The 23,693-nt window shown below is 40.3% G+C and overlaps 1 protein-coding gene across 7 annotated transcripts in view; it reads right to left on the reverse strand.

The window, feature by feature from the left end:
- The window catches only part of CTNND2 (catenin delta 2), a 760,996-nt gene that overhangs the window by 72,269 nt on the left and 665,034 nt on the right, over window positions 1–23,693 (reverse strand). For 5 of the 7 annotated variants that reach the window (XM_070411906.1, XM_070411899.1, XM_070411900.1 and 2 more), the window contains 3 exons: window positions 21,288–21,461; window positions 13,784–13,858; window positions 12,341–12,491 (listed from right to left, as the gene is read on the reverse strand). In XM_070411906.1, coding sequence (XP_070268007.1) covers window positions 12,341–12,491; window positions 13,784–13,858; window positions 21,288–21,461 — 400 coding nt within the window. The remainder of the gene's footprint in view (window positions 1–12,340; window positions 12,492–13,783; window positions 13,859–21,287; window positions 21,462–23,693) is intronic. The other 2 variants (XM_070411901.1, XM_070411902.1) reach the window with 1 other exon arrangement.

Below are 23,693 nucleotides of genomic sequence, written 5' to 3' on the forward strand. Positions count from 1 at the left end.
TTTGGTTTTAGAGGTGTAGTGGTGGTGCTGCATTCTGGGTGCAGAAGGAGGATGCGGGGATAGCTCACCTGTTAAAGATGCTATGGTCCAGGTTATGCCCAATGTTGAATGATTAGGAAAATCTATATATGATGATGGAAATTTGGTTTATGTAACTACAATACTGTGACTCCAACCTATTATGCGTTCAAATAAGACTCAGAAGTACCTAGTAGATGTCCAAACAGCATCTACTGTTGAGGGAGTCCCAGTAGCAAACAGGGAAGATCCTTTTCCTATTCCCATGGGGTTCACACTCTAGCAAGACAGAAACAGTGCAACACCTATGGCCACTGCCATCACAATCACATAACACGTGGCCTTGTCAGGGCCTTCAAAAACCCCCTATAAACTTGATAAAGATGTTCTTGTTCCTAAAGAGCTACCAGCTTGGCCAAGGAGATGACAGTACTCCCTCTGAAGCATATGGACTAATATGGGTCTTGTACACAGCATTCCTTACCTGCTAAATTTGGGGGCACAGAGACAAGGAAGATGGGTAAGGAGTGGATAAGAAAGGAGGTGAAAGGATAACTGGGGAGGGTGGGGGTGAAGGGACGATGTTGGAAAGTGAGTGGTAAGAGCAGGGACAGTGGGAAGAGTGCCCAACTGGAAGGAAGGCTGTAAACTTCAATAGTAAGTAATGAGGATGGACAGAGAAAGTTCAAGTAAAATTATCTGAAAAATGATGGTCACGCAGTGATCCAAACAGCTGGCAGCTGAGCTTCTCAGGGAGGGAGAGGGAAGTAGAAGAAGGGAAAGGGAGAGAGAAGGAGGGAGAGGCAGAGAAGGGTAAAGGAGAGGGAGGGAGAGAGAGTGAGTTCCTAGATTCAGAAAACTGATGACTGGGCTACAATGCACAGAGAGATCTCTGGAATCTGTAGGCGCTTAGCTTCCAAGCCCAACTGTAGGCTAATGCTGATCATGTTCTTAAAACATCTGAATTTAACTAAAGCTGCAACTAAGTTGAATTTAACTAAAGCCCAGATATAGCTAAAACATGTTAGATGAGCTCAGCTCTCCACCTTAGCAATCTGATAGAAGAAATGGGGTGCTCCCCTTTTTTCTGAGGCATGTATTACCTACTTACATCAATTCTAATATTTTAATACACAATGCCTGGCACAAATAACAAATCCCAAGACATGCAAAGAAGCAGGAAAAAGTGAACAAAATTTAAGAGAAAAGTTAGTCAATATAGAGAAATCCACAATAATCCACATGTTAGAATAAGCAAATAGGGACTTTATCTGTAATACATGTTAAACTATCTAGTGAATAAATGGACAACATGCATGAAAAAAAAGAACAACCATGGACAAATTCAGCAGATAAATGAAAATGATAGGGAGGAAGCACATGGAAATTCTGGAAAATACAATATCAGAAATAAAAAATTTATATGATATGGAGATTAACCCTGGATAGAGTTTTGAGACAAAGTGGAGGAGGAAAAGCCAGTGGGCAAAAAGGGAAGAAAACTGGGGAAGTTTTATCTGAGAAACCACGATCTATGAAAATGTCAAATGCTGCTGGGAGGTTTGAGAAAGTTTAGAAGAGAGACATGCCCATTCTAGGAAGCACGGAGACTCCTGGGGCCTTATTGAAAATGGTTCACTGAAAACCAATCAGGCAGCAGAGTTCATTTTGTGTCATTCACATCATGGAAAGACTGAATATTCCTTTACTGGAGTCCTGTATGAAGGTCAGGGTGGCAACAGGGTGGGGTGGGAGTGCAGGAAGGGCGAGGGGCAAAGTGGCCCAGGTAGGAAGCACTGTGTGTCCTGCACCTGCCAGGCTACAGGCCGAAATGAAAAGGTGAAATGCACATGAATAGCACAGATAATTGAAGAACTTCCTTCAAAAAGTATCAACAAGACATCACAATGGATTTACTGTACAAGGGCAGAGAAGAGGAAGAAAAGCCCCAAAGTTTCCATCCACTTCTCTCCTTCGAAAAATGAAAATGAGGGCGTGTGAAAAATGGTTTGAGTATGGAAGTTGTAAAGGAGACGATGAGTTGCAAGTCAGTCCACCTTTTGAGTTCCAGATAGAGTGACAGAGTGAAGATGTCTTTGTACCGGGGAGTGTAAGTGAGAGGCCTGTCTAGGGCAGAACTTCCACATCGTGCCCTCAGCATGACACGCGTGGAAAACGGTAACACCAGTGATGTGTCCTGGGACAGGGGCTGTGCCCTGTTGGAGGCCGTAGATCCAGGTGCTAGGGCAGAATAGATGCTCCCCAGACCTTCCTAAGGGCTGAGGGTGTTAACATTTCAGCACACTTGTGACTCATTCATGGTGCGCCATGTAGGGAATGCTGGTCTAAAGGAGGCCTGTCCACTGCAGTATCCCTGGTGGCTGTGGCACGCGGTGGCCCTTTGTAACTATTTGCTGTGAGAGAAGACTGCGGGTCATCTCTCACATGCACCTATATCCCGACATTTAAGAATAGCAAGGTCACTGTTTTAATGGACCTGACTCTCACGCAGACACAAAGCAGTATTAGTCTGTGGAGTTAATATTCAATTTAAAAGTTTAACATCACCATTTTCCATTTCATGGCTATAACTTTCCGTGCTGATGAGTAAATTAGGTTGTTCAAGGCTCAAGGTGAGGACCATGGGCATTTTTTATCCTCTGGTCTGTCTTTCATACTGAACACCCTCTAATGTTGACGGAATATTTGTGACTCCAACTTAAAAGCAACACGTTGCACTTCACTGTACGCTTGCACCAGCCTGGTTTGTATGCCTCGGCTTCAGTTGCCTGTATTAAATCACAGGATGATAAAATTCGGGACCCAAAGGATAGTATGTGCTTTAGGAACCAAGCCACTTGTCTGTCATCATTCCACTCCAAAGCCATTTATTTCCCTGGACACTGTTCAAAGGCTTATAGTATACAACAATGAATAGGGAAATTTCATTTTGAATTGGAAAAACAGGCTTTCCTGGCAATACATTTTCATGAAGTATCTTGGTTATAAGAGAAGAAACCTCTGAGTTTCAACTATGTTTCCTGAAAGAACTTTAAGAACATTTTGCTGAGGAGATGTCAAGAGGTGTCCCTCTCCCCTCTTACCCCAAATCTCTTTGATTCCAGTCTGGCTGGATGAACAGACCGGCTTCTTCCTCTCCAGGAGAAAAATCTGCTCTTGCTGCTCATGCCATTTCACAGGTCAGCCCCTGGTACCTGCCTCAGGCTGCCTGGATGCCAGGGGGCTGGGCCTCGAGGCCTCTAGGCCTCTCCATCCGCCTCCTGGCTCCCTGGCCTCATGCCTGGGTTTGTCATGCCTCCTCTTCTCCTGTTACTGCCTCAGGTGTCCTCCAGGTCAGAACCACTGGCTCATTCAAGTTATGATGTCAGCCTACACCCCCTTTTTAAGCAGAATCCCCCAATACAGCCATCCTTGCCTGCCCTGTAATTCCTCAAGGTCCAGCATAATACGTTTAACCAAATGTAAGCCTAAGTAGCTGAAGGAGTATTCTGTAAACTTTTCAATTACTTTCTAATCCATTATTTTTAGTATCAGAGAGTGAAAAGAACAATTTCTTCCCACGATTACAAGTTTTGTTTGTTTGGCAAGGGGGGAAGATGGCAGTTAACACATAGAAGGAATACAATTTAAAAACATTATCCTGCTAAAAAACTCTTCTATTTTTAGAATCTCAAGATTTGGGGTATTTCATTTCTCATGGCTTCTTCTCTCTAAAGCTTTTCTTCTGAAACTGTTTGGCCAGGCATAAAATGAATACCTAAAAGTCAAATTAAAGTAAGTGGTGCCTTTTTTTTCCCTCTCTCTTTTTTTGAGATCTTTAAAAAGTCCGGACTCTGAATCAACTGGAAATCTCTCAGTTTCGCCTTTTTCCCACATGGAGTACTTCCAAGGGGTGAGTAATTGTCTCGTTTAATAAAATAATTATTGGCTGTTCAATTTATTTACAAGTCCCCTTCCCAAGGAATTTTTATCTGCCAGAGCCAGCCGCCAAAATTCCCCAACAGGTGTCTGAAGTTAATTAACGAAGAACCCATGGCTGCGTGGGAAAGGGAGGCAGCATTCATGAGATTAAGGTGCCTGGGTTTGAGAGATATGAGCTTGAACACAGGAACTTAATCTGAAGATACCAAGTTTTGGCCAAAGCACACAGCTTTGCCACCGCCCACGATTTGGTTTGTAAAATCCAGTTATGAGAGTGGGCTGGCAAAGAGTGCTCCAATACATCACCTTGTCTGGGAAACCAGGCTTCCTTTTAAAATACTAATTGAAATTGCATGTGTTTTAATTAAAACAACATCTGCTAGGGTCTGAAGAAACATGTTTTGAAAAGCAGAGAAGGTATGTCACCAAAAGGTCTTCAAATTGAATTAATAAAGTGAAGCTTTCATATTCCCAGGAATAAAAATAACATACAGCTTCCCCAGGTTGCTCTGAGAAACGTCCCAGAACCTCAGTTTGTCCCTGGGCACTGGCGGGAAAATGTGTTCCAAGGGTCAACAAGACAGGTAGAGAAGGTGCACAGAGTCACAGGACAGGTAGAGAAGGTGCCCAAGATCAATAAGCCAGCTAGAGAAGGTGCCCACAGAGCTATGTGATGAGTGGCCTGGGAGACGTCTGCTCTCCAGAACGGGGTGCCACTGGCATGAGATGAGACAATAACAAAACACACACACATCTATATTTTAACTGACGGGTGTGCCATACGTTAGTAGAGCCCCCTATTTCCTGGTTTTGCAAGGAGACACTGTGGGTGCAAAGTAATATTCTGCGTGCCCAAAGGATGATGACTGGGATGGGTTTCAATCCCAGGCTGAGGAATTTAGACAAAATTTTGAGAAATTATCTCCTGAGTAGCATTTGGAATGCTGCTATATGATGATGGTGGCATCACTCTATTCCCCAGAGAACACACACTTATGACTAGAGATTGAGTAAAAATGTATCCCAAAGTTTGGATGAAGATCAGTATTCACAGGCCTAGAATTCCATGGATATGCAGTTGTGAGAACACCACGTGAAAGAGAATGTTTGGTGCATGTATACAGTGGAATATGATTCAGTCATAAAAAGAATCAAATCTTGTCATATGCAACACATGGATGGACCTAGAGGATATTGTGCTAAGTGAAATAAGTAAGACAGAGGAAGACAAATAATATATGATTTCACTTATAGGTGGAATCTAAGAAACAAAATAAATAAACAAGCAGGACAGAAACAGACTTATAGATACAGAGAACATTTTGAGGGTTGCCAGATGGGAGAAAGTTGGGGGGATGGGTGAAAAAGATGAAGGGACTAAGAAGTACAAATTGTTAATTACAGAACAGTCATGGGGATGTAAAGTACAGCATAGGGAGTATAGTCAATAATATTGTAATAACTACGGATGGTCCCAAGTAGGTACTAGGTTTATCAGGGTGATCATTTTGTAAATTATATAAATGTCTAATCACTGGGTTGTACACCTGAAAGTAATATAATACTGTATGCCAACTGTAATTGAAAAAATATTTTAAAAAAAGAGAGGATGCTTACAAAGCAATGTAACATTCAGAACAGAGTGGATACAATGAAGGCTTTCCCCCTCCATTTCTCCAAAGAAAAAATATACTTCTCACTAAATAAAGATTGGCATGTGTGGGGGTGACATGGGGGGGACAGCAGGGGTAACTGTCATTCTATTAACAACATTATTTTTTCCTTTATACAGTCTTTATTTTTACTTCAAGACTACTCATTTATATTTATTTAAGAACATTTATTGATTTATTTATTAAAGAACGCTGCTCTTTAAATATAACCAGCAATCATTGTCTGTAGAATGGCCAGATGGAATCTTTCATCTGAATATTTAAAACAGATTGTGGCAAGAACTGGGAATGTCCTCCATCCCTCTAACCTTGTACTCCCAGAATGAATGAAAGGGATGACTGAAAACCCTGTGAGGTGAGAGAACTAGTACTGGATTTACTGCTTAAATCATAACTAATTCCCAGGTCAAAACCACCCGTATTTTGTTCATGATTCACTAGTGTGGGAAAGTATGAGATGGGCACTGCTAGGTACACCTGGAGATTTGGGGCTCCTTTCTCTTTCATCTCTCCTGGGGGGATTAGCAGTGTTTAGGAGCCAGCTGACTCCCCTAGAAAACGGCCCCTCCCTGACCCCGGAGAGTCAGGTTCTGTGTGGTGCTCCCTTTGAGGCTGGAATGGATCGAGAAGGTGTTGCCTGGACAGAGGCTCAGCTAGCTGTCAATGTGAAAAGGTCAGGCAAGTGGGAAGAATGGATTATATAATTTGAACGTGTGGGGGCATCAAAGAAGGGTTCTTATAGGTCCTTCCAAATGTGGAGACTCAACCATCCAAATGAGAACAGAGACAGGGAGAGGGTCATGCAAAACAGAGAGGGTGAGGAGGAAGGACGGAGGCAAACTGGGGCAGGCCGGGTCCACGTGGCAGGGAAGGCCCTTCTCTGCGGTCCAGGGTGAGGTATGGGCATGGGAAGAATGCTTCAGCATCCCAGCCCTGGCTTGCCTACCAGACAGTGTGGCAAGGAGCCACCACCCAGGGAAGGGAAGGAAGGCTGCTCAGTTAGCTCTGCCAATACCACCCGCAGGGAGCAGCAGCTCTGCCAATCTTGGGCAAAGATGGAGGCACACAGGAGAAAGCCTTACTATTTCCTACCCAGTCTCAAAGCCCTTGCCACATGGCAGAGAATGAGCTAGTGTGAGTAGAGTCCTTGACTTCAGTGAATACCTAAGTTGCCCCTCTTTCCTCCACTCCCTGGATGCTGTGGGAAGAAGCTGAAACAGATACCCCTCCACACCTTCCTCTCTTTATTTGGGGTTCCCCAAACCTCCTCTAGATCCATTCTTCAGAATAATTAACCTTTGTTATTCATTCCTGCAGTGAATTATCGGAGCACATATGTACTGATGCCTGTTACAGGTGTAGCAAAGTGCTAGACACTGCAGGAAATAAAAACAAATAGGGTACCAGATCCCTGCTTATGAAGTCATCGGGAGAAGTCGTGATGCATGCACATAAAAGTAAAAGACAATACAAGAATAAAACTACACAATGGAAACCTAAGCAAGTAGGTGCTACCCACCTCCACTCTGAGTTAAAAGAGCAGTCCTCAGTGGGAAGGCCACCTTGTGCTGGGCATTGAGCAATGGGTGGAGGTCAGGGCGTAGAGACTGTGAAGGAGTGTGCCAAGGGAAGAAACAGCTGCAGCAAAGGTGTGTGCATGAGAATGATGGTGCAGACACTGGTGTGGCTGAAGAATTCATGAAAAGCGTAGTTAGAGATAAGAGGCAGTTTGGGAGGAGCGTGGGCAGTGCCTCCAGTGTAAGGCCATGGCATTCACGGAACAGATAACCTTTCATACTGGGAAATATACACGTGTGGTGCCTGTGTTCTAACTATTTTGATACAGCCTTTTGGTTTTCTGTGCTGTCTAGAAATGCAGCAAAACAAAACAGCGCAGAGGAAATAACTCTCTTCAGAGTTATTTTCCATGGATGAGTAGCCATGGGTTAAGGACCAATGTTTGCCAAGTGCTAGACATCTCCCCTCTCTAGTGTTTGTGTGTGCTGTACTTTTAAATTTTTATTGGAGTCTTGTTTGGCTTGTTCTGTTGGCAGAGAGGGGTGGGGATTTGGCTAAAATCAGTATCTGTCATCTTCATCAGGAACTGTCAACCTGCTGAAATGTTGGGCAATGTGCAGCCTGGTTACAGTGATATAATGTTGTTTTCTCTTTTCACTGAAGGGAAATCTTACCATTAATTAAAAAAAAACAATAAAAAATGCCCTTTTGAATGATGAGATGACACTTGGAAGGATAATTAATATTTTCAAAAGATTGCAAAAGCATGTATGGATGTTCATTAAGCTGGACGACTGCACCAAGTCCCTCAGAACACAAAGATCTAGCTATAGACGCACTGCCTGCCCGGGGGCAGGGACATCTCAGGAGCATGGGCACAGCCTGAGTGGGACATGGGAGGGGCAGAGTGTGACGTTCCTTTTGGTGCTACTATATGACCCTCATTAGAGCTGATGCAGTAGGGTGATGGTTGTTCAATAGCTTATCTGGAGTTTTTCTGATAAGAGAGTCAGAGGAAGATAAAGCATTTGCTGACCGGAGTGTGGTAGCAGCTCCTCTCCCCACCCCAAACTAAAAGAATGATCTAAGGAGAGATATAATTTAAAACAAACCCCCAGAACCAGTGGTGGGAGGAACTGGATTCCTTCTGACCTCCGGAGAGCCTGTATACGTCTGGTAAACCTCAGTAGGAAAATGAACTGGCTTTTGGATGACTTTCTTTATTAGTATAAAATCATTTTCTTTTGTTGTTTTACTTAATGTGCTTACTTAATGTTTTGCTGATTTGTAATTCATTTCAAAATGATGGTCAGACAGGAAAATATTTAGTTCAGTCATTTGGCAAATATTTATGATGTTCCTACTGTGGGTTGAGGGCTGCTCTAGGTACATGGGCTACATCAGTGAACAAATGAGACAGACTTTTCTGACCTTCATGGGCTTCCATTCCAGTGTGGGGAGATGGACAGGTAACCAGGTAAATAAATAACATGCTGTATATTAGAAGGTGATCAGTGCGGTGGAGAAAAGTGAAGCAGGGAGAAGAGTTGGTGGTAGAATAAAGAAACGGAGGCCAGAGAAGGTTCTGCTGGGAAACTGGCACTTGGGTAAAGACCTGAATGGGATGAGAGCTGAGGTGCATAGGGCCCTGGAGGAAGAGGATTCGAGCCAGAGGGAACAGCAAGTTCAAAGGCCTGAGGCAGGATTGTGCTCATGTCCTGTGGGAACCATAGTGACCCAGTGGGCCTCAGCAAAGTTAGTGACAGGGAGGAGAGAGGGTGAGGTTAGAGAGGGACAGCAAGCTGCATCGTACGGAGTTGTGTGTGCTGTAAAAGCCTTCGTTTTATAGTGAGACAGATGAGGAGCTATTGGGAGTTTTGAGTGGAGAAATGACCTGCTCTAAGGTTTTAATAGACCACTCTGGTTTCTGCATTGAGAGTAGCTGTAGGGGGCAAGGGTAGAAGCAGGGAGACCAGGCCCAGCTGATGTGACTCAGTGGTTGAACATTGACCTATGAACCAGGAGATCATGGTTTGACTCCTGGTCAGAGCACATGCTTGGGTTGTGGGCTCAATCCCCAGTACGGGGCATGTAGGAGGAAGCTGATCAATGATTCTCTCTCATCATTGATGTTTCTATCTCTCCCTCTTCTTTCCTCTCTCTGGAATCAATAAAAACATATTTGAAAAAAAAGGGTGGGCAGGGAGACCAGGTAGATGGCCATGGTAATAATCCAGGTGAGAGATGATGGGAGGTTGGGGGAAAAGCAATTAAGGTGAGAAGTGTCAGATTCTGAGAAAACACAGAAGACCAGATTTGTTGATGGATTAGATATGAAGGATGAGGAGTCCAAGGGGTCTGTAAGGTGCCTGGCCTGGACCACTGCAAAGACAAATTGCCATTGGCTATTGTGGGGAGACTGTGGAAGGATCGAGCTTGGGGAGAAGATAAGGAACTCAGGTACGGAGATGTTATACTTGAAATGCCTGTTAGATATCCAGTGGAGATACACAGACAGTTGGATACAGAGATGTGGGATTCATACTGGAGATACCTATTTGGGTCAGAATATGGATGATCTTCAACACCATGAAGCAGGTCACCAAAGCTTTGAGTGAGATTTGGTAGAAAAGAGAAGATGTAGAAGTTTATTGTTTTGTTCATGGTTCAAAATCATTGCCACTTTCTTTTCAACATGTAAAGTTCTATGTAGCATTTTTCTATAAAAATCACCACTTTGATACACTATTTAAAGTAAGAGAATTAGCAAAGGTCTTTTCTCCAAGACAGAATACAATGGTGTACTTTTTGTTTTGTTTTGTGAAATTCCGCCTTTTTTTTTTCATTCGAGAAAAATGTCATTGATTCCGTAAAGCCTGTGACTGCGATATTTTCGCTCCTATTTTTAAGAGATTGGCTCCCTTTCCTGTCTGGTGACATTAGATAGTAAAGGCTTAATTGAACATGGGCAATATGGAGCTCCAAATGTTCCTGCCTCAGACAGAGTGCTAGATAACTGGCTTCCAAGGAAGAAGGGATGCCTGGAAGCTAGAAAACCAATTAATAGTTCCCTATTTTGTTATATTTTAATCCACCAAAAGAAATAAAACACACAAACCCACAATACTGAGTGGTGAGTATCCAGGCAGTAGACTGATTAGCTATTGATTTTTCCTTCATTTTCTAGAGGAGCAGCGGGATTTTATCGGAAACAACTATGTACAGAAAAGGAAAGCAAGCAGAGAGAGAGTACCTTGACCTTTTGAGCTAATGGGTTAGTTTCAATACTTTACAAAATCCACAAATAATACTTAAATTAAATTCAAACATAAACATCAAGTTATGTTTGTTTCATGCCTTATAATGTACTGCAAGTATAACAAATCATTGCATGTATTAGAGACAGATTTGAAGTCTGGTTTCCTTATAAGTAAACACATACTGTACAAATTTGATGTTTATTGGAAGATATAATGGATACTGTGAAATGGAGGAAAAAATTGCAAAGGGCCTAGTGTGGCATGCTCAGGAATTTGAATAGCAAAAATGAACCTATGTATTTATGTAAAATTCGTGTATGAAATTTGGATCCACACCTCCTATTCCAACTGCCCCAGAAAAAAAATCTTGCCCTTTGGCCCACTCACCTGTTTTCTCTCAGATTCCCAGAGGCTATATACCTTGAGCCTTTGGCATGGTGGGTGGTCTAGCTCCCTGCTGCTTGACCTTCATTGACACCTATTACCTGCATTCAGTCTTGCCAGGCTTCCTGCTGCACTGACTGACCAATGACCTCTAGAATGATGTCTTTGATCCAAGATGCCTACATTAGGAAGATGGTCTTTGGTAGACTTGTGTCTCTTCCCAGGTAGATCTCTGTGGTTCCTTGGTTCTCTAGGCATCAATCATCCTTGGCCTCCCATCTACCCACTGTAAAAGGAGGGACAAGGAGGCCTCTCCAGCCAGGCTCCTACCACTCACTGCCCCAGGCACACGAGGTCCCATGAAGGCTTGACCCCTCTGGCTTGCTTCCAGATCTTCTAGGGGGCCTTGTGCAGAGGCAGCTCCTGCAATGTAGATGCTCTACCCGCCCCCTCCCCCCGAAATATCCACATGGCCCAGTCTTACCTCCTTCAAGTCATGGCTCAAATGTTACCTTCCCAACAGCTCCCATCCTGACCTTGACATCTCATTTAAAATCACAACTCCTTATGCTAAGTGAAAGAAGCCAACACAAAAGCTCACATATTCTATGATCCCATTTACATGAAACTTCCTGAGTAGGAAAATCCATAGAAACAGGGCACACATTGGAGAGTGCCAGCACCTGGAGGAGGGGAAAGTGGGGGTAACTACTCAATGAGTACAGGGTTTTCCTCAGGGCGCTGACAGTGTTTTGAAATTTGGTATCAGTGGTATACTTTAAAATGGTTAATTGTATGTTATGTGAATTTAACCACAGTTTAAAAAATGGCAATCTCATTAATTACTGTCTCCTTTACCCAGGTCCATTTTCCCCCTAGCATGTTCCTAACACACAATGGGATTCATGTGTGCATCTTGTTTATGGTACATCTCTGCTCTCCCGATGGAAACTCCACAAGGGCAGGCTTCCTGTCTTCTTTGCTCATTAATGTAATAATCTCTGGGCCTCGAACAGGCCTGGGGCAACATAGGTCATGATACATATTTGGTGAATATATAGACAAATGTCTGACCTGTTTAATGTTCATTAATAAAAGATCCTCCCTATTTCTTGAATACCAAATTAAAGGAAAAGGATTCAGTAAACAATAAAAGAGCCAGTATGGTCTCATCCAAAATAAATGACAAATTTGAGAGAAGAAGCTAAGTGGCGTGGATCTCATTACAATTCCTGCCCACCACATGGAAAATAAAGAGCTTGACAGGGATTTAAAGGATCAGGAAGATGGTATCTGGTGCTGAGCATAGTTTTTAATTTGCAAGGATTAGAAATGCCAACAAACGTTGTATTTTCCTCTGAATTCTAAAAGATAATTCGGGTCATTGGATTTAAGTTAGGAGAACTAGGAAAAATGTGGCCCCTAATAAATGCACTATTTCTGCATGCACATATGTTCTGCGAGTAGATTCAATCACATGGACCCTGCCAGGAAATATTTTCATTGAAAAACTGAGACACTGTGAGAGAATCGGAGAGAACATACCAATGAGCTCCTTATTTCGGACGTCCAGGGCCATGTTCCGGAGCGCCGTGGCCACTGCGCACACCACACGGTCGTTATCTATTCGGAGCAGCTCCACGAGGATGGGCAGGCCTTTCTCTTTCCGGACAGCAGCTCGGATGTACACTGACCACTGCGAAAAGATGAAGGCAAAGACCTTAGGAATGAAGGAGGCAAACCCTAGGAGCAAATAGCACGTACAGTTTTCAGACTGTCCTTTGCAGGAACCAAAAAGGTTGAATTATCAAGACCTAATTGTAAAATAGGTTGAATAGGTTAGACATGTATTTAAACGTTTTCATGTTATATTTTGCCTTCAACATATGGGAAAGATTTCAGGGTGAGTCAGCTAGCCACATTTTGCTTCTCTGGTACCAGTCTTTCCTTTCCTTAGATTGGAAAGCCATTTGTAGCCATTCGCATGATGTATATACTTGATGCTTTGAGATGTGAAGGTTTGGGACAGAAAGGGGGGCTACTGACATTCAGAGGAATAATAAAATGAACCCTGGAAAAAGTAGAAAATGATAAAAGATTGAGTGTGGGTGATTGGTTTAAAAACAGAGATTTAATTTGGAGGTGGGGCACAGAGATGAGTTGCCAAACATATCATCAGTAAGTTCTTTGCTGAATAATAAAGATTAAATAAGTCAGAAAAAGGTAGGGGTGAGGAGAAGTAAATATGACATTAAAAATCAATAGTAAAGATTATAAACTAAAAAATATTTAGATCAAAATGTGTTGTGTCTAGGGCAGTGATGGCGAACCTATGATACGCGTGTCAGAGGTGACACGCGAACTCATTTTTTTGGTTGATTTTTCTTTGTTAAATGGCATTTAAATATATAAAATAAATATCAAAAATATAAGTCTTTGTTTTACTATGGTTGCAAATATCAAAAAATTTCTATATGTGACATGGCACCAGAGTTAAGTTAGGGTTTTTCAAAATGCTGACACGATGAGCTCAAAAGGTTCGCCATCACTGGTCTAGGGCCATAATTCCATGTTTACTCTATAATATAAGATATATAATTTGTTTTGGGTTGGTGATTATTGATCTTAATGAGGCACACCTAATCTTACTATTAAAATGTACTTGCAATATTCAGAATGATAAAGCATTCCAATCCATGTCACAGAATGTATGAAGGCCAGATTCTTTCGACATTTGCTTATACACCTTATACTATTTTACAGTGTTCCAAAGAAGAGCGTGCACTATAAAAATCAACCCATATAGGGTTTAATCAGTCACATTTTCATTTAGGATGTAAGAAAATGACATTCATGACAGGAAGTTTTGGATTCTGTGGTTGAGTCCTCTGGGGGACCACCAAAGGTGGAATAAAGTCCCCAACCCCCCCGCCAGGCCCCTCCACCCCCCTTCCCCATTGGGGCAGACACCCCAGAGCTGGCTCTCACCTGTGGCAGGCAGGGAGCCCCCTCTGGTAGTGAACGTAGGGCATACGCCATGCCTGCCACATCCTCAGCCCAGCCCTGCATGAAATATGAGATTAAAAAACACACAACTTCATCCCATCCTACGTTAGAAGTCACATTCACATAGTTTCTTGTCACCATCAACTTGTCCCATAATCTTTCCCTTGCCCCCACTCCAGGAAAGCCTGAGGGGATGGGAAGCAGCTAGAATCACTAAAGCATCTCTTTATTGCGATGAACTATTTCACAGACCTGCTCTCAGGGAGCAGCAAAATGGGTGGTCAGGGAGTCTTAGACATGGAAAAACATCCAGGTTTGAAAGCTGTTTCTTGCAATTTGGAGGGAGGTGCTCTGTGAACATAGTACAGAACCTCTTTCATGTCCACTAGAAACTTAATTCTCAATTTGAAATGCTGAGACACGATTTTCATCTACCGCCTCCACTAGACTTGTAAACCTCTGGTCTCCAGGGCCCAGGGGAACCAGAGCTTATGCAGCACATGCATTGTTGGGTTCGTCCTTAAAACTAGGAAGGGAGGTGAGAGAAAGGAAGAAAATGGAAATCAGAAGGTAGGCTTAATGTTTACCAATTGTGAGATGAACATCAACAATTGACTTTATACTGGGGAGATGTGCTGGCTCTTTGGGAGATAGTGGGAATGTTCTTGGCAACTTGGGCAGGCTGATGTGGGTCCTAGAGATGGCCTCTTCCCCGGCACCACCTCATTCCAGTTGAGGATGCTGGTTTGAACATTAGTGACCTCTTCTAAGTCCCTAAGACGCTGGAGGTGGCATTAGTATTCTTATTTATAGACAAGGAAATCTAGGCACAACATTGTTAAGTAACTGCTCATCAGGGTCAACTGTGCCCCTGACCCCTAGTCCTGTTACTCCAAATCTGCTTCTCTTTATGATGCTGACAATTTTCCCTCCTCTGCCAGCATCTCATTCTCTCTCCCCTAATCCTCTGTGTTCAGTCCCCCAGACACTGCCTTGCTCTCCCCTCCCCTCCATCCTTCTAAACATTGATAGAGAAGAACTTGGCCATATTTGAAATAAGCCAAGGGAAATTTATGATTGTATAATTTTAGAAGTCCAGTTATTATATCCTGCCCATGTGGGATGGAAAGATGATTTAGTGTTTGGAAAATAAATGAGAGTCCTTCAGCTTTGTGGAGAACTTATTTGAGAGTAAAAAAAGGAGGCTATCTATGGCCCAGAATGTTACAGATACACCTTTTGGTATCATAAAATGGTCAACAGTGGTATGTTCTCCCTAAGTGAAAAGGGATAACCAGACAACAGATTTCAACTCGTATTATTACAATTGCTGCATAGAAAATAACTTTTATTTTGAAACTTTTAGTTTTAGTTTTGTATGGTATGGAAAATTCCCAATATCAGTTTAGAATAGGACAACTCAGAATAAACTACTTACATTTCACTCAAAACATGTTGGAAGTTTCCACAAGATTTCTTGACATGCAAAAATCGGTGATAGTGATGCCTTTTAAGTAGCAGCCAAATAATCGGCCAGTCTCAGAGGTAATGTGTGACCAAAGTGTAATCCACCAAAAAAGGAGTAAACCCCAGTTAGAGGTGGAAAGGAGAAAGTCACCAGACAGAGTTATTGGGAAATGAGGTATGGTTTCAGGTACACTCAATACAGAACCATGTGGTTCCTATAGAGTTTCCCAAAAGAGAAGTCAGTTGCCTTGGAATCATCCACTGTGGTGGTTAGAGGTGCATGGGTTGCCAAGTGTTTTGTAATCTAAACAAAAGTAAGAGTACCACTGGCATAACAACATGAACAAGAGAGAAACGTGTATCATAACCCATTGCAGTTGAAGTGAAAGTCTTTGGGCAACATGAGAGCACTGTGCACTGAGCACATGTGTACAGAGAGGGGAGCTATCAGGCATGGACCAGGATGCTTCTGAGAAGAACGGCTACGAGTGGAAGAGAGGATGCTTGATGATTCAAGAAGATGAGAAGGAAGAGGAGTAGGAAGGGGAGGGGGGAGAATGACAAAGAGAAGATGGAGAAAAAAGAGCTGGTCCGGGAGAAAACAGCACAAAAATGTGACCCAAATTTCTCCTGCAGAAATGCTTTCCCAATGAGGACCTCGGGAGAGTTATAAGCCCTCATAACAATCTCAACTATAAGAAACCTAACACTTAACCAAATGCCAGGCACAGTTCTATTTTTTTACATGTATTAATTCACGTAATCCTCATCTCATCCCTGTGAAGTATGTGCTAGTGTTATTCCCACTTTACAGATGAGAATAGGGAGGCAGAGCAAGGTCCCTCAGCCTGCAGCTGCTTGACCGGGTCTTGAACCCAGGAAGCACTGCCCTAGAGTCGGTGTGCCTGACTACCCTTCTCTTCTGCTTCTCAAAAAGACAAGTGTAAATTACATACATCTGCAATCATAGCGATATAATTCTTTGCAAATTCACAATTAATCTTGGTCTAATAACTCATGTTATTATTTTAGTGTTTCAATAACTCATTTGGCCCTCCTCTAAACTCCCGAGTTAAACACCCTTGAATATTGGCAATGGAAGTCCTGGACATTTCAATTCAGCCCTGAGAACAACTAAGCTATGCTCAATTCAGCATCTTTCTTGAGGCTGCTGACCAGGGTCTCTAGGGAGGAGTCTCAAATTTCTCAGTTCTCTTATTTTTTTATTCATTTGGGCCACATGGCAGAAGATTCTGTTTTCACTACATCTATGTTGCTATTATGTTAGCTCATCAAATATTAAAAATTAATATTCAAATATCTATTTAGTCTACCTTATTTTAAAAGTAAATGAGGAAATAATAGTCTTGACAATAGTCACATTTTAGGGGGAAAGTTGACTAAACAAAGATATCTAAAATGTTTGGCTTAATAGCAAGTGCAGATATATTTCTACAGGTCAAACCCTGGGTTTTCACAAAGTTCAATTACAATAGAAATAACCCATAAATGAGAGTTCAAGGAACATTTGGTCACATTTTTACAAATCTTTAACCTACTATATCTAATAGTTTTATTATTCTGTGACCAAAACATCATTGTACTGTAAGAGAGGAAAAGGTAACTGAATTCCACATTGGCTATGAAAAACATTTATCACTTTGCTTCTGCCACAATGCTATTATGTTTTTCTGATGCTCATAAACCAAGTAATGAGGGTTTTAAAGTGTAAAAAGTATTTAGGGCCATTATGAAGATGTGTTTGCTAGTCAACTTGTCACATAAAAGGACTGTGCATGATCTCCCCATAAAGAGTAATTATTGTTTTGGGAGATGAGGTCTATAAAAAGCAATCTCTATGCAAAATACTGGTGTTTTACCTTCACATTTCTGCTTTCGTTTGGGTCATAAAAAGTTAAGGACACTAAAAAAAAGTCACTAAATTTCAACAGTTGCTATGAAATCACATTCTTGAAATTCTAGGTTTCAGATAGTAACACTGTCTATACAAAAATTGAGGCTATTGTGTATCCTAATTTAATCTTTTACTTAATATTTTTTCTTAAGTGAAATCTTTTTTTTAAAGAAAAGATTTACTTATTTTTTGTACAAGTTGTTCTCAGTCATTTAAAAATTATAACAATTTATCAGTGTTTGGTTAATGAAGATTTTCTCAAATCATCCCTATGGATTATCTTCCCTACCCACATAATCCTTTATCATTTAATATGATAAATTAATAAATTACACAACAGATGATGATAATGTAATTGTCTTTTATGCATGCCTGTGTATTTGCATTTTTATAGTAAAGCTCTTACGGAAGCACATATACTTTTAACTGTACACAAATATTCTTTAGCAGTCCCCTGCTCTGCCTGAGGACCATTCCATTTGACTAAAGTTACAGAATAAGGAAGGTTAGTGCTTTATAAGTAAGGCTGACATTCTGAGAGTCAAAATTCTACTTTAATCATTGGGAGGGAAATATTTCTAAAATGATTTCTGTCTTTTAAAATTATTAGTAATAATTTAACATTTTTTTCATTTCAGAGGGTCAGCATTAGGAGTATCAGTTATTAGAATATATGCAACAGCCAAGACACTGAATGGCCTCTGGCAGTTTTCCTCTCTTGCTACCTTGTAGTTACTTTTTCTAATTCTTTTGTCTTTTCTCTTTGCCATTAGAGTATTTACTCTCTCTTCTTAGGCAGATCTTTATGCAAGGCAAGGCACTCCTTGCTTTTTTAAATCTGATGTGGACGGGGAAATCTGATGGCCATAGTTGTTAAACTCTGTTGAAAATGCAGAATAATTTTTGTGATACTGACTTCATCTGCTCCTTACTAGTCTCTATTAGTAATGGAAAAAAATTACCAAATAAATGTCTACTCAATATGTGGGGATACATTTCACACTGGGGATAACTGTGCTGAACTAATGGGCAGGTTTATGCACTGAAAACAGTCAGCAGGATATTATTACCAGAAAATATTGAAAAAAATTTATGATAGTTCATCCATAATTCTTATTTTATAATCCAAAGTAGGAATTTTTGAATATCAAAATAGCATAAAATTTTTAATCTTATTATTTTCTTATTCCAAGTACCTAAAGACCCAGACATACCTCCGCTATGACACAGAGCCTGGTAATTTAAACAGAACGTTCAACCTGCAGGAGCTGTGGGACTGGGAAATGCTATCAAAACCTGCAGCCTGCAAAGCACTGATGAGTTTGGAAACTGAAAAGAACATAGTTTTCCCATAACACTTTTCTGTCACAGGGATGAACAGGTACAAAGAAATACATGGGACTTGGCTTCTGCCTTTAAAGTGTTTACAGACCAGATTCCTTTCTACAGGACAGTCTTAGTAGCTCGGTAAAGACTTCTATACCTAAACGAATAATTGGTGACACTGATCCTTAATTTTGATGTTAGATGTGGTGCAGTTCTTAGTGCATAACATTTCTTTTTTTTCCTCTGGCTGCTTTTAAGATTTTCTCTTTACTTCTGATTTTGAACAATTTGATTATGATGTAACTTGATACAGTTTCTTCATATTTCTTGTGCTTGGTGTCCCATAAGCTGCTTGAATCTGTGAGTGTATAGATTTCATTAAATCTAAAAATTTTTCAGTAATTAAATTTTCAAATATTTTTTTTCTGTTTTCTTCTTCCTTTATCTCTCCTCTCATTTGGGGACCACAATTACATATACAACAGGCCACTGTACATTTTTTTTCTGTGTTTCATTTTGTATAGTTTCCACTGATGTTTTCTAGTTCACTAATCTTTTCTTCTGCATTGTCTATATGCTGTTAATTGCCATTTCCATGCATTTTTGTTTCAAACATTGTACATTAACTTTAGAAGTTATTTGGATCTTTAATATATTTCCATTGGTTCCAATTAACTTTTTGAATATGTGGAACATAGATTTTAATTTTTAAAGCAGAGGTTGTAGTCTTGCATTTAAAATCCTCTAGACCTCAAAGGTATGTCTCCATTTTTTAAATTGTCATAAGAACCTAAGTATTTCTTAAAGGAAATAATAATTCACTAAAATATCATAGGTTCAAGATGGCATACTTGATTTGCTACCACCTAGATGCTGTGTGGTTTAGGTTAGACTCATGGCTATGGGCCAGAGCCCACTTTCTCATGCCCATCTGGTCAGTTCTAACTTGGGAGCTGGGTGGGGACTTGTAGCCACTAAGTGCTCTTGGCTGTATATACTGAGAACTGCTTGGCCAATGACATTCTGCTCTCCTCTTTGCATCCAGTGTCGTGACTGGCCTGCAGGATGTGACGTGAAGCATCCACAATCTTCTCTGTTCAAAGATGACACACCTGAGAACATAAGGAGGTGCTACAATTTGCCCAAGGGTCACAAAGATCAGAAGAGGTAGAGTCTATGTTTGAATTGAGACTTGAGTTAAAGCCTCCTAAATTTAGAGGGAGATAAAATCTAAGGGTTAGTTCAAGGAAATGATCTCCATTATTATCTCTTTTCTACTCACACAAAACTAGTCTCTAGAATTCTGCCTGACGTGACTCTTTTGAAACTTTTCTATGGTTGAAAGCAAGTGATGACTTCACTTCCTCTCCCCCAACCTAAATTCTCCCAGTACAACATTAGGGATGCCTATGAGCAGGGGAGGAAAGGGATAATATGTTCATTACTAAGACTCTCAAAAGAAGAAGGGGTGAGCCTCCCAGGCATCAGTAGCGATCCTGGGAAATACTGTCAGAGACTAGGCCCCCAAAGTTGGGAGGTCACACCTGAGAGAGAAGGCAGTGCTATGCCAAAACTGAAGCAATGGAAACAAAGGATCTTTCTCTTTCTCTTTCTCTTTCTCTTTCTCTTTCTCTTTCTCTTTCTCTTTCTCTTTCTCTTTCTCTTTCTCTTTCTCTTTCTCTTTCTCTCTCTCTCTCTCTCTCTCTCTCTCTCTCTCTCTCTATCTCTCTCTCTGTCACACATACACAGAAAGAGAGAGAGAGATGACAAGAAGAGAGAGAGAGAGAGAAAGAGAGAGAGAGAGATAACAAGAAGCCAGACATTGGAAGGTATAATAAGAAGACAGGGTGTGATTGTATGACAATGCTGAAGCCAGTATGTGTGGTGCCTATAGTACTAAGCTTCTGAGAAATATCTGTAGTTATGTGTCTATATTAACATTGTTTTCAATAAAATGTTAAAAGAATGATTATGCATATTTCAAACTAAGGCTTTAATAGTATATGAATGAAAAATGGATGGCAGACGCCCAAACTTCCTCTTTTGATATTTTTCCCTATATGCACTCATTCTTCTAAGAAGTTACACTTTTTTATGCAATAAGGTGAGTTAGCTCATTTAATAATTAGTGATCAAATTCAAGAATTCTTTGCTATGGTGAATCTCTTCCTACCCAAAATGAAGGTCATGGACATTTTCTGTGAACACCAATCAGTGTGTGTTTATAAGGACTCTAATATTCCCTATCAAATATTTGTTTCACTTTAGCATTTTTACTAAAGATAACTAGCAATAATACTCTTCTCTGAAAGCCAATAATTTAAAAATTCAAGACCTTCTTTTCCTCTGGGAATAGGACCACCTATATAACATTACAGCAATCACATGAGTTTGTATACAAGATGTTTGGATATTAGCTCCCTTAACAGCCAACAATAGTGCTTTGCAAAGTGTCAGCATGTCCCAGTCTCCTCTGAAAACCAAGTAGCTCAGCTGCACAAGCAGAATGGAGAGCACATCACGGCATTTTCAATGACGACTAGTACACTTACATCTAGCCGCCTGTGCTTTGTACTGATCTTCAAGGATCCCTGAGCCCTTAAGGAGAATTTTTCAAAGGAATACCTTTTCTAAGTCCATCAGTTCAGTGTAACTGGTCTTTCTCTCACATCCTCAAAAACTTCATTAGAATTGCATTCCTCAAAACTGGACTTCTGCTATTTTCTAAGGTCGTACTCATAATCCCAGATTTTTTTTATGGTAATGAACTAGTCATACCTTCCAGCTCCCTGCAGCCAAGTTCTGCAGGGCGCCTGCCGCCCCTTCCAGCGTGTCTGCATTTGAGCACTCAGAGAGCAGTGTGAGGTAGGGTTTGACTATTGATGGGTGCCACAGCATCTGGATCCCTTTTGGTGGTTCTGCACAGTCGGGAAGAGGTCCTACTCCATCCCACTGGAGGAAGAAAAATAAGAGAGTAAACATCTTTAACACCATTACACTTCCCAATACTGCCTCTGTAAACATTACAGACCATAACAAAACCAGGGTGTCATAACATTTGGTGAACATGTTTGGCATGTAGGGTAATGCATTAGCTGTCCAAAAAGTGGAGAGCCATTCCTGCCCACGAGGAGCTTATGATGGAGGGTGAATGGGGTTGGAACTTGGACAAAAGTGAACGTAACTGGCAGTAGAATGGATAAGCTCCCTGAGAACAATTCTAGGCCATTGCTACAGGAAGGAAGAAGAGATGGATTGATTTCGAGTGCGCAGCAAAGAAGAAGGCTACAGATCAAGGTGGCTTATTTTATAGTTAGCATACCACTGACATACTATAGTTAGTAATAATCAAATGCCTTCACTTCTTATGGATAAGTGTGAACTCTGATAAATTCCTACATAACTTGTTTTATTTTTAGTACTATCACTGTATCTATAGGCTTCAATCAAAAGACAGAATAAACAAAAGAGAACATTGCTATGGTTTATTAGATGCATTAGCATAGTATAGGCACACTAGATCTTATATCAATTCTGGTAGTTAAGTTTGCTTTGAATTGAATCTAATATATAACAGAAAAATCTGTGGTTGAAAATTAATTACAAAGAAATTGGAAATTATAGCTTATTGCACAAAGGCATATCAGTAGACCATTAAAAAGAATAATTTTAAAGAACTTGTAGCAACTTGGGCAAATGATTACAGTAACAGTTAAATGAACACAGCAGTATACAAATTGGTATGGGTTTGTGCTTTATAGCATGTAAAATGCATCATAAAAACCATGTAATGAAATAAAGACTTATTAATAAACTGTTTTTCATTTTTTCTACATTTAAAATTTTTTGTTGTGTTACTTTTATTTAAAATATAAAAAACTGTACTATCGATTTTGATTTTTGATTATACACAGCCTTTGTCTTTTGTGAAAAATAAAGGCAACGAGTATAATGAGGGTAGACATGAAATAAACTCTATGTATAGAAAAAATATTCCCATGTTTACTTTTGAGAAGAATCACAGTAAAACAAAATAACCCTTAATTTTAGGGTGAAGTACTAAGTTAACTGCTTTATTTGTGTTTATTGATGATGCCTAAAATAAATATAGTCTAAATGTGATATACTACGCTTTCTCACAGATATGTTCTGTACATATATGTGTGCAGTGTATATATACATGTACGTATAAATACAAAATTACAACCCTATTTCAGAATCTGTGTAAGGTCTGAAAATTTTACTGGAAGAAAATATAGGCTTACTTCATATCCTTGTAACATAAAAAAGGAAGTGTTGATAGAGATAATGTAAAGTTATTTCACTGTCATAAATAATTTCAATAGTTTCATCATTTATTTTAAAAAAAACAACCCTGAAAACTCAACCTTTCTATTTCTCAGTTATGATACAGCTTAGTTTAAGTCAAGGCTAAATCCCAGAGATGAATGACATCCCACAGATGGATGTTGGACATCCCATTAAAGGTCTTTTTCAGTAAGAATGTCACTCAATTTCAACTTTCTAACAAGAATACTCAATGTAGGAATCTTCTTGTGTTGTTGTTGTTTTTAACCAAAGCCACTTCTAAACCATTCAAAGATGAATTTGCATCTGTGCACAGCCTATCAATGAAACCAGCACATGTCTTTTAAATGCACTTTTTAAAAGATGAAACTGAACCAGTCTTGTAACAGTGCACGTGGTTCACTATTTGAGACTGGCCCACTCCTTTGGATAGAAACACAGCACAAGGAAAGTAGGTTTGTTGATATTGATGATGAAAGAGGGGTGATACTGACTTCTTAAATGAAACCAGCTTGGGGTACTGAATCTATTTGCTAGTGCAACAGGAAATGGAAAATTACTTCATTTGGGTTTTTATTTTATCATCTTCTATCTTTTAAAATATCCTTTTCATACAAATATTTAATAATATTGAGAAAAGTCAGACTATAGAATTTAGAGCCTAACATAGATGAAATTTCTCTCTCATGTCAGAGCTAACATAAAAGTAGCAAAAGATATACAGTATTTGCATGCTCATTACAATATGTGACAGTCAAACTCTACGAAGAGCAAAAGGCAGCTGGGTTGTGTTTGCTGGGTTCCATCTTGTTCTACTTTTCTAACTTCTGCGCAATAAAATGGAAGTTTTATTTAGTCATTTAGGATAAATGGCTA

Source organism: Myotis yumanensis, unplaced genomic scaffold, assembly GCF_028538775.1.
Source record: "Myotis yumanensis isolate MYYU_CA2020_CCGP unplaced genomic scaffold, mMyoYum1.0.hap1 SCAF_4, whole genome shotgun sequence".
Lineage (NCBI taxonomy): Eukaryota > Metazoa > Chordata > Mammalia > Chiroptera > Vespertilionidae > Myotis > Myotis yumanensis.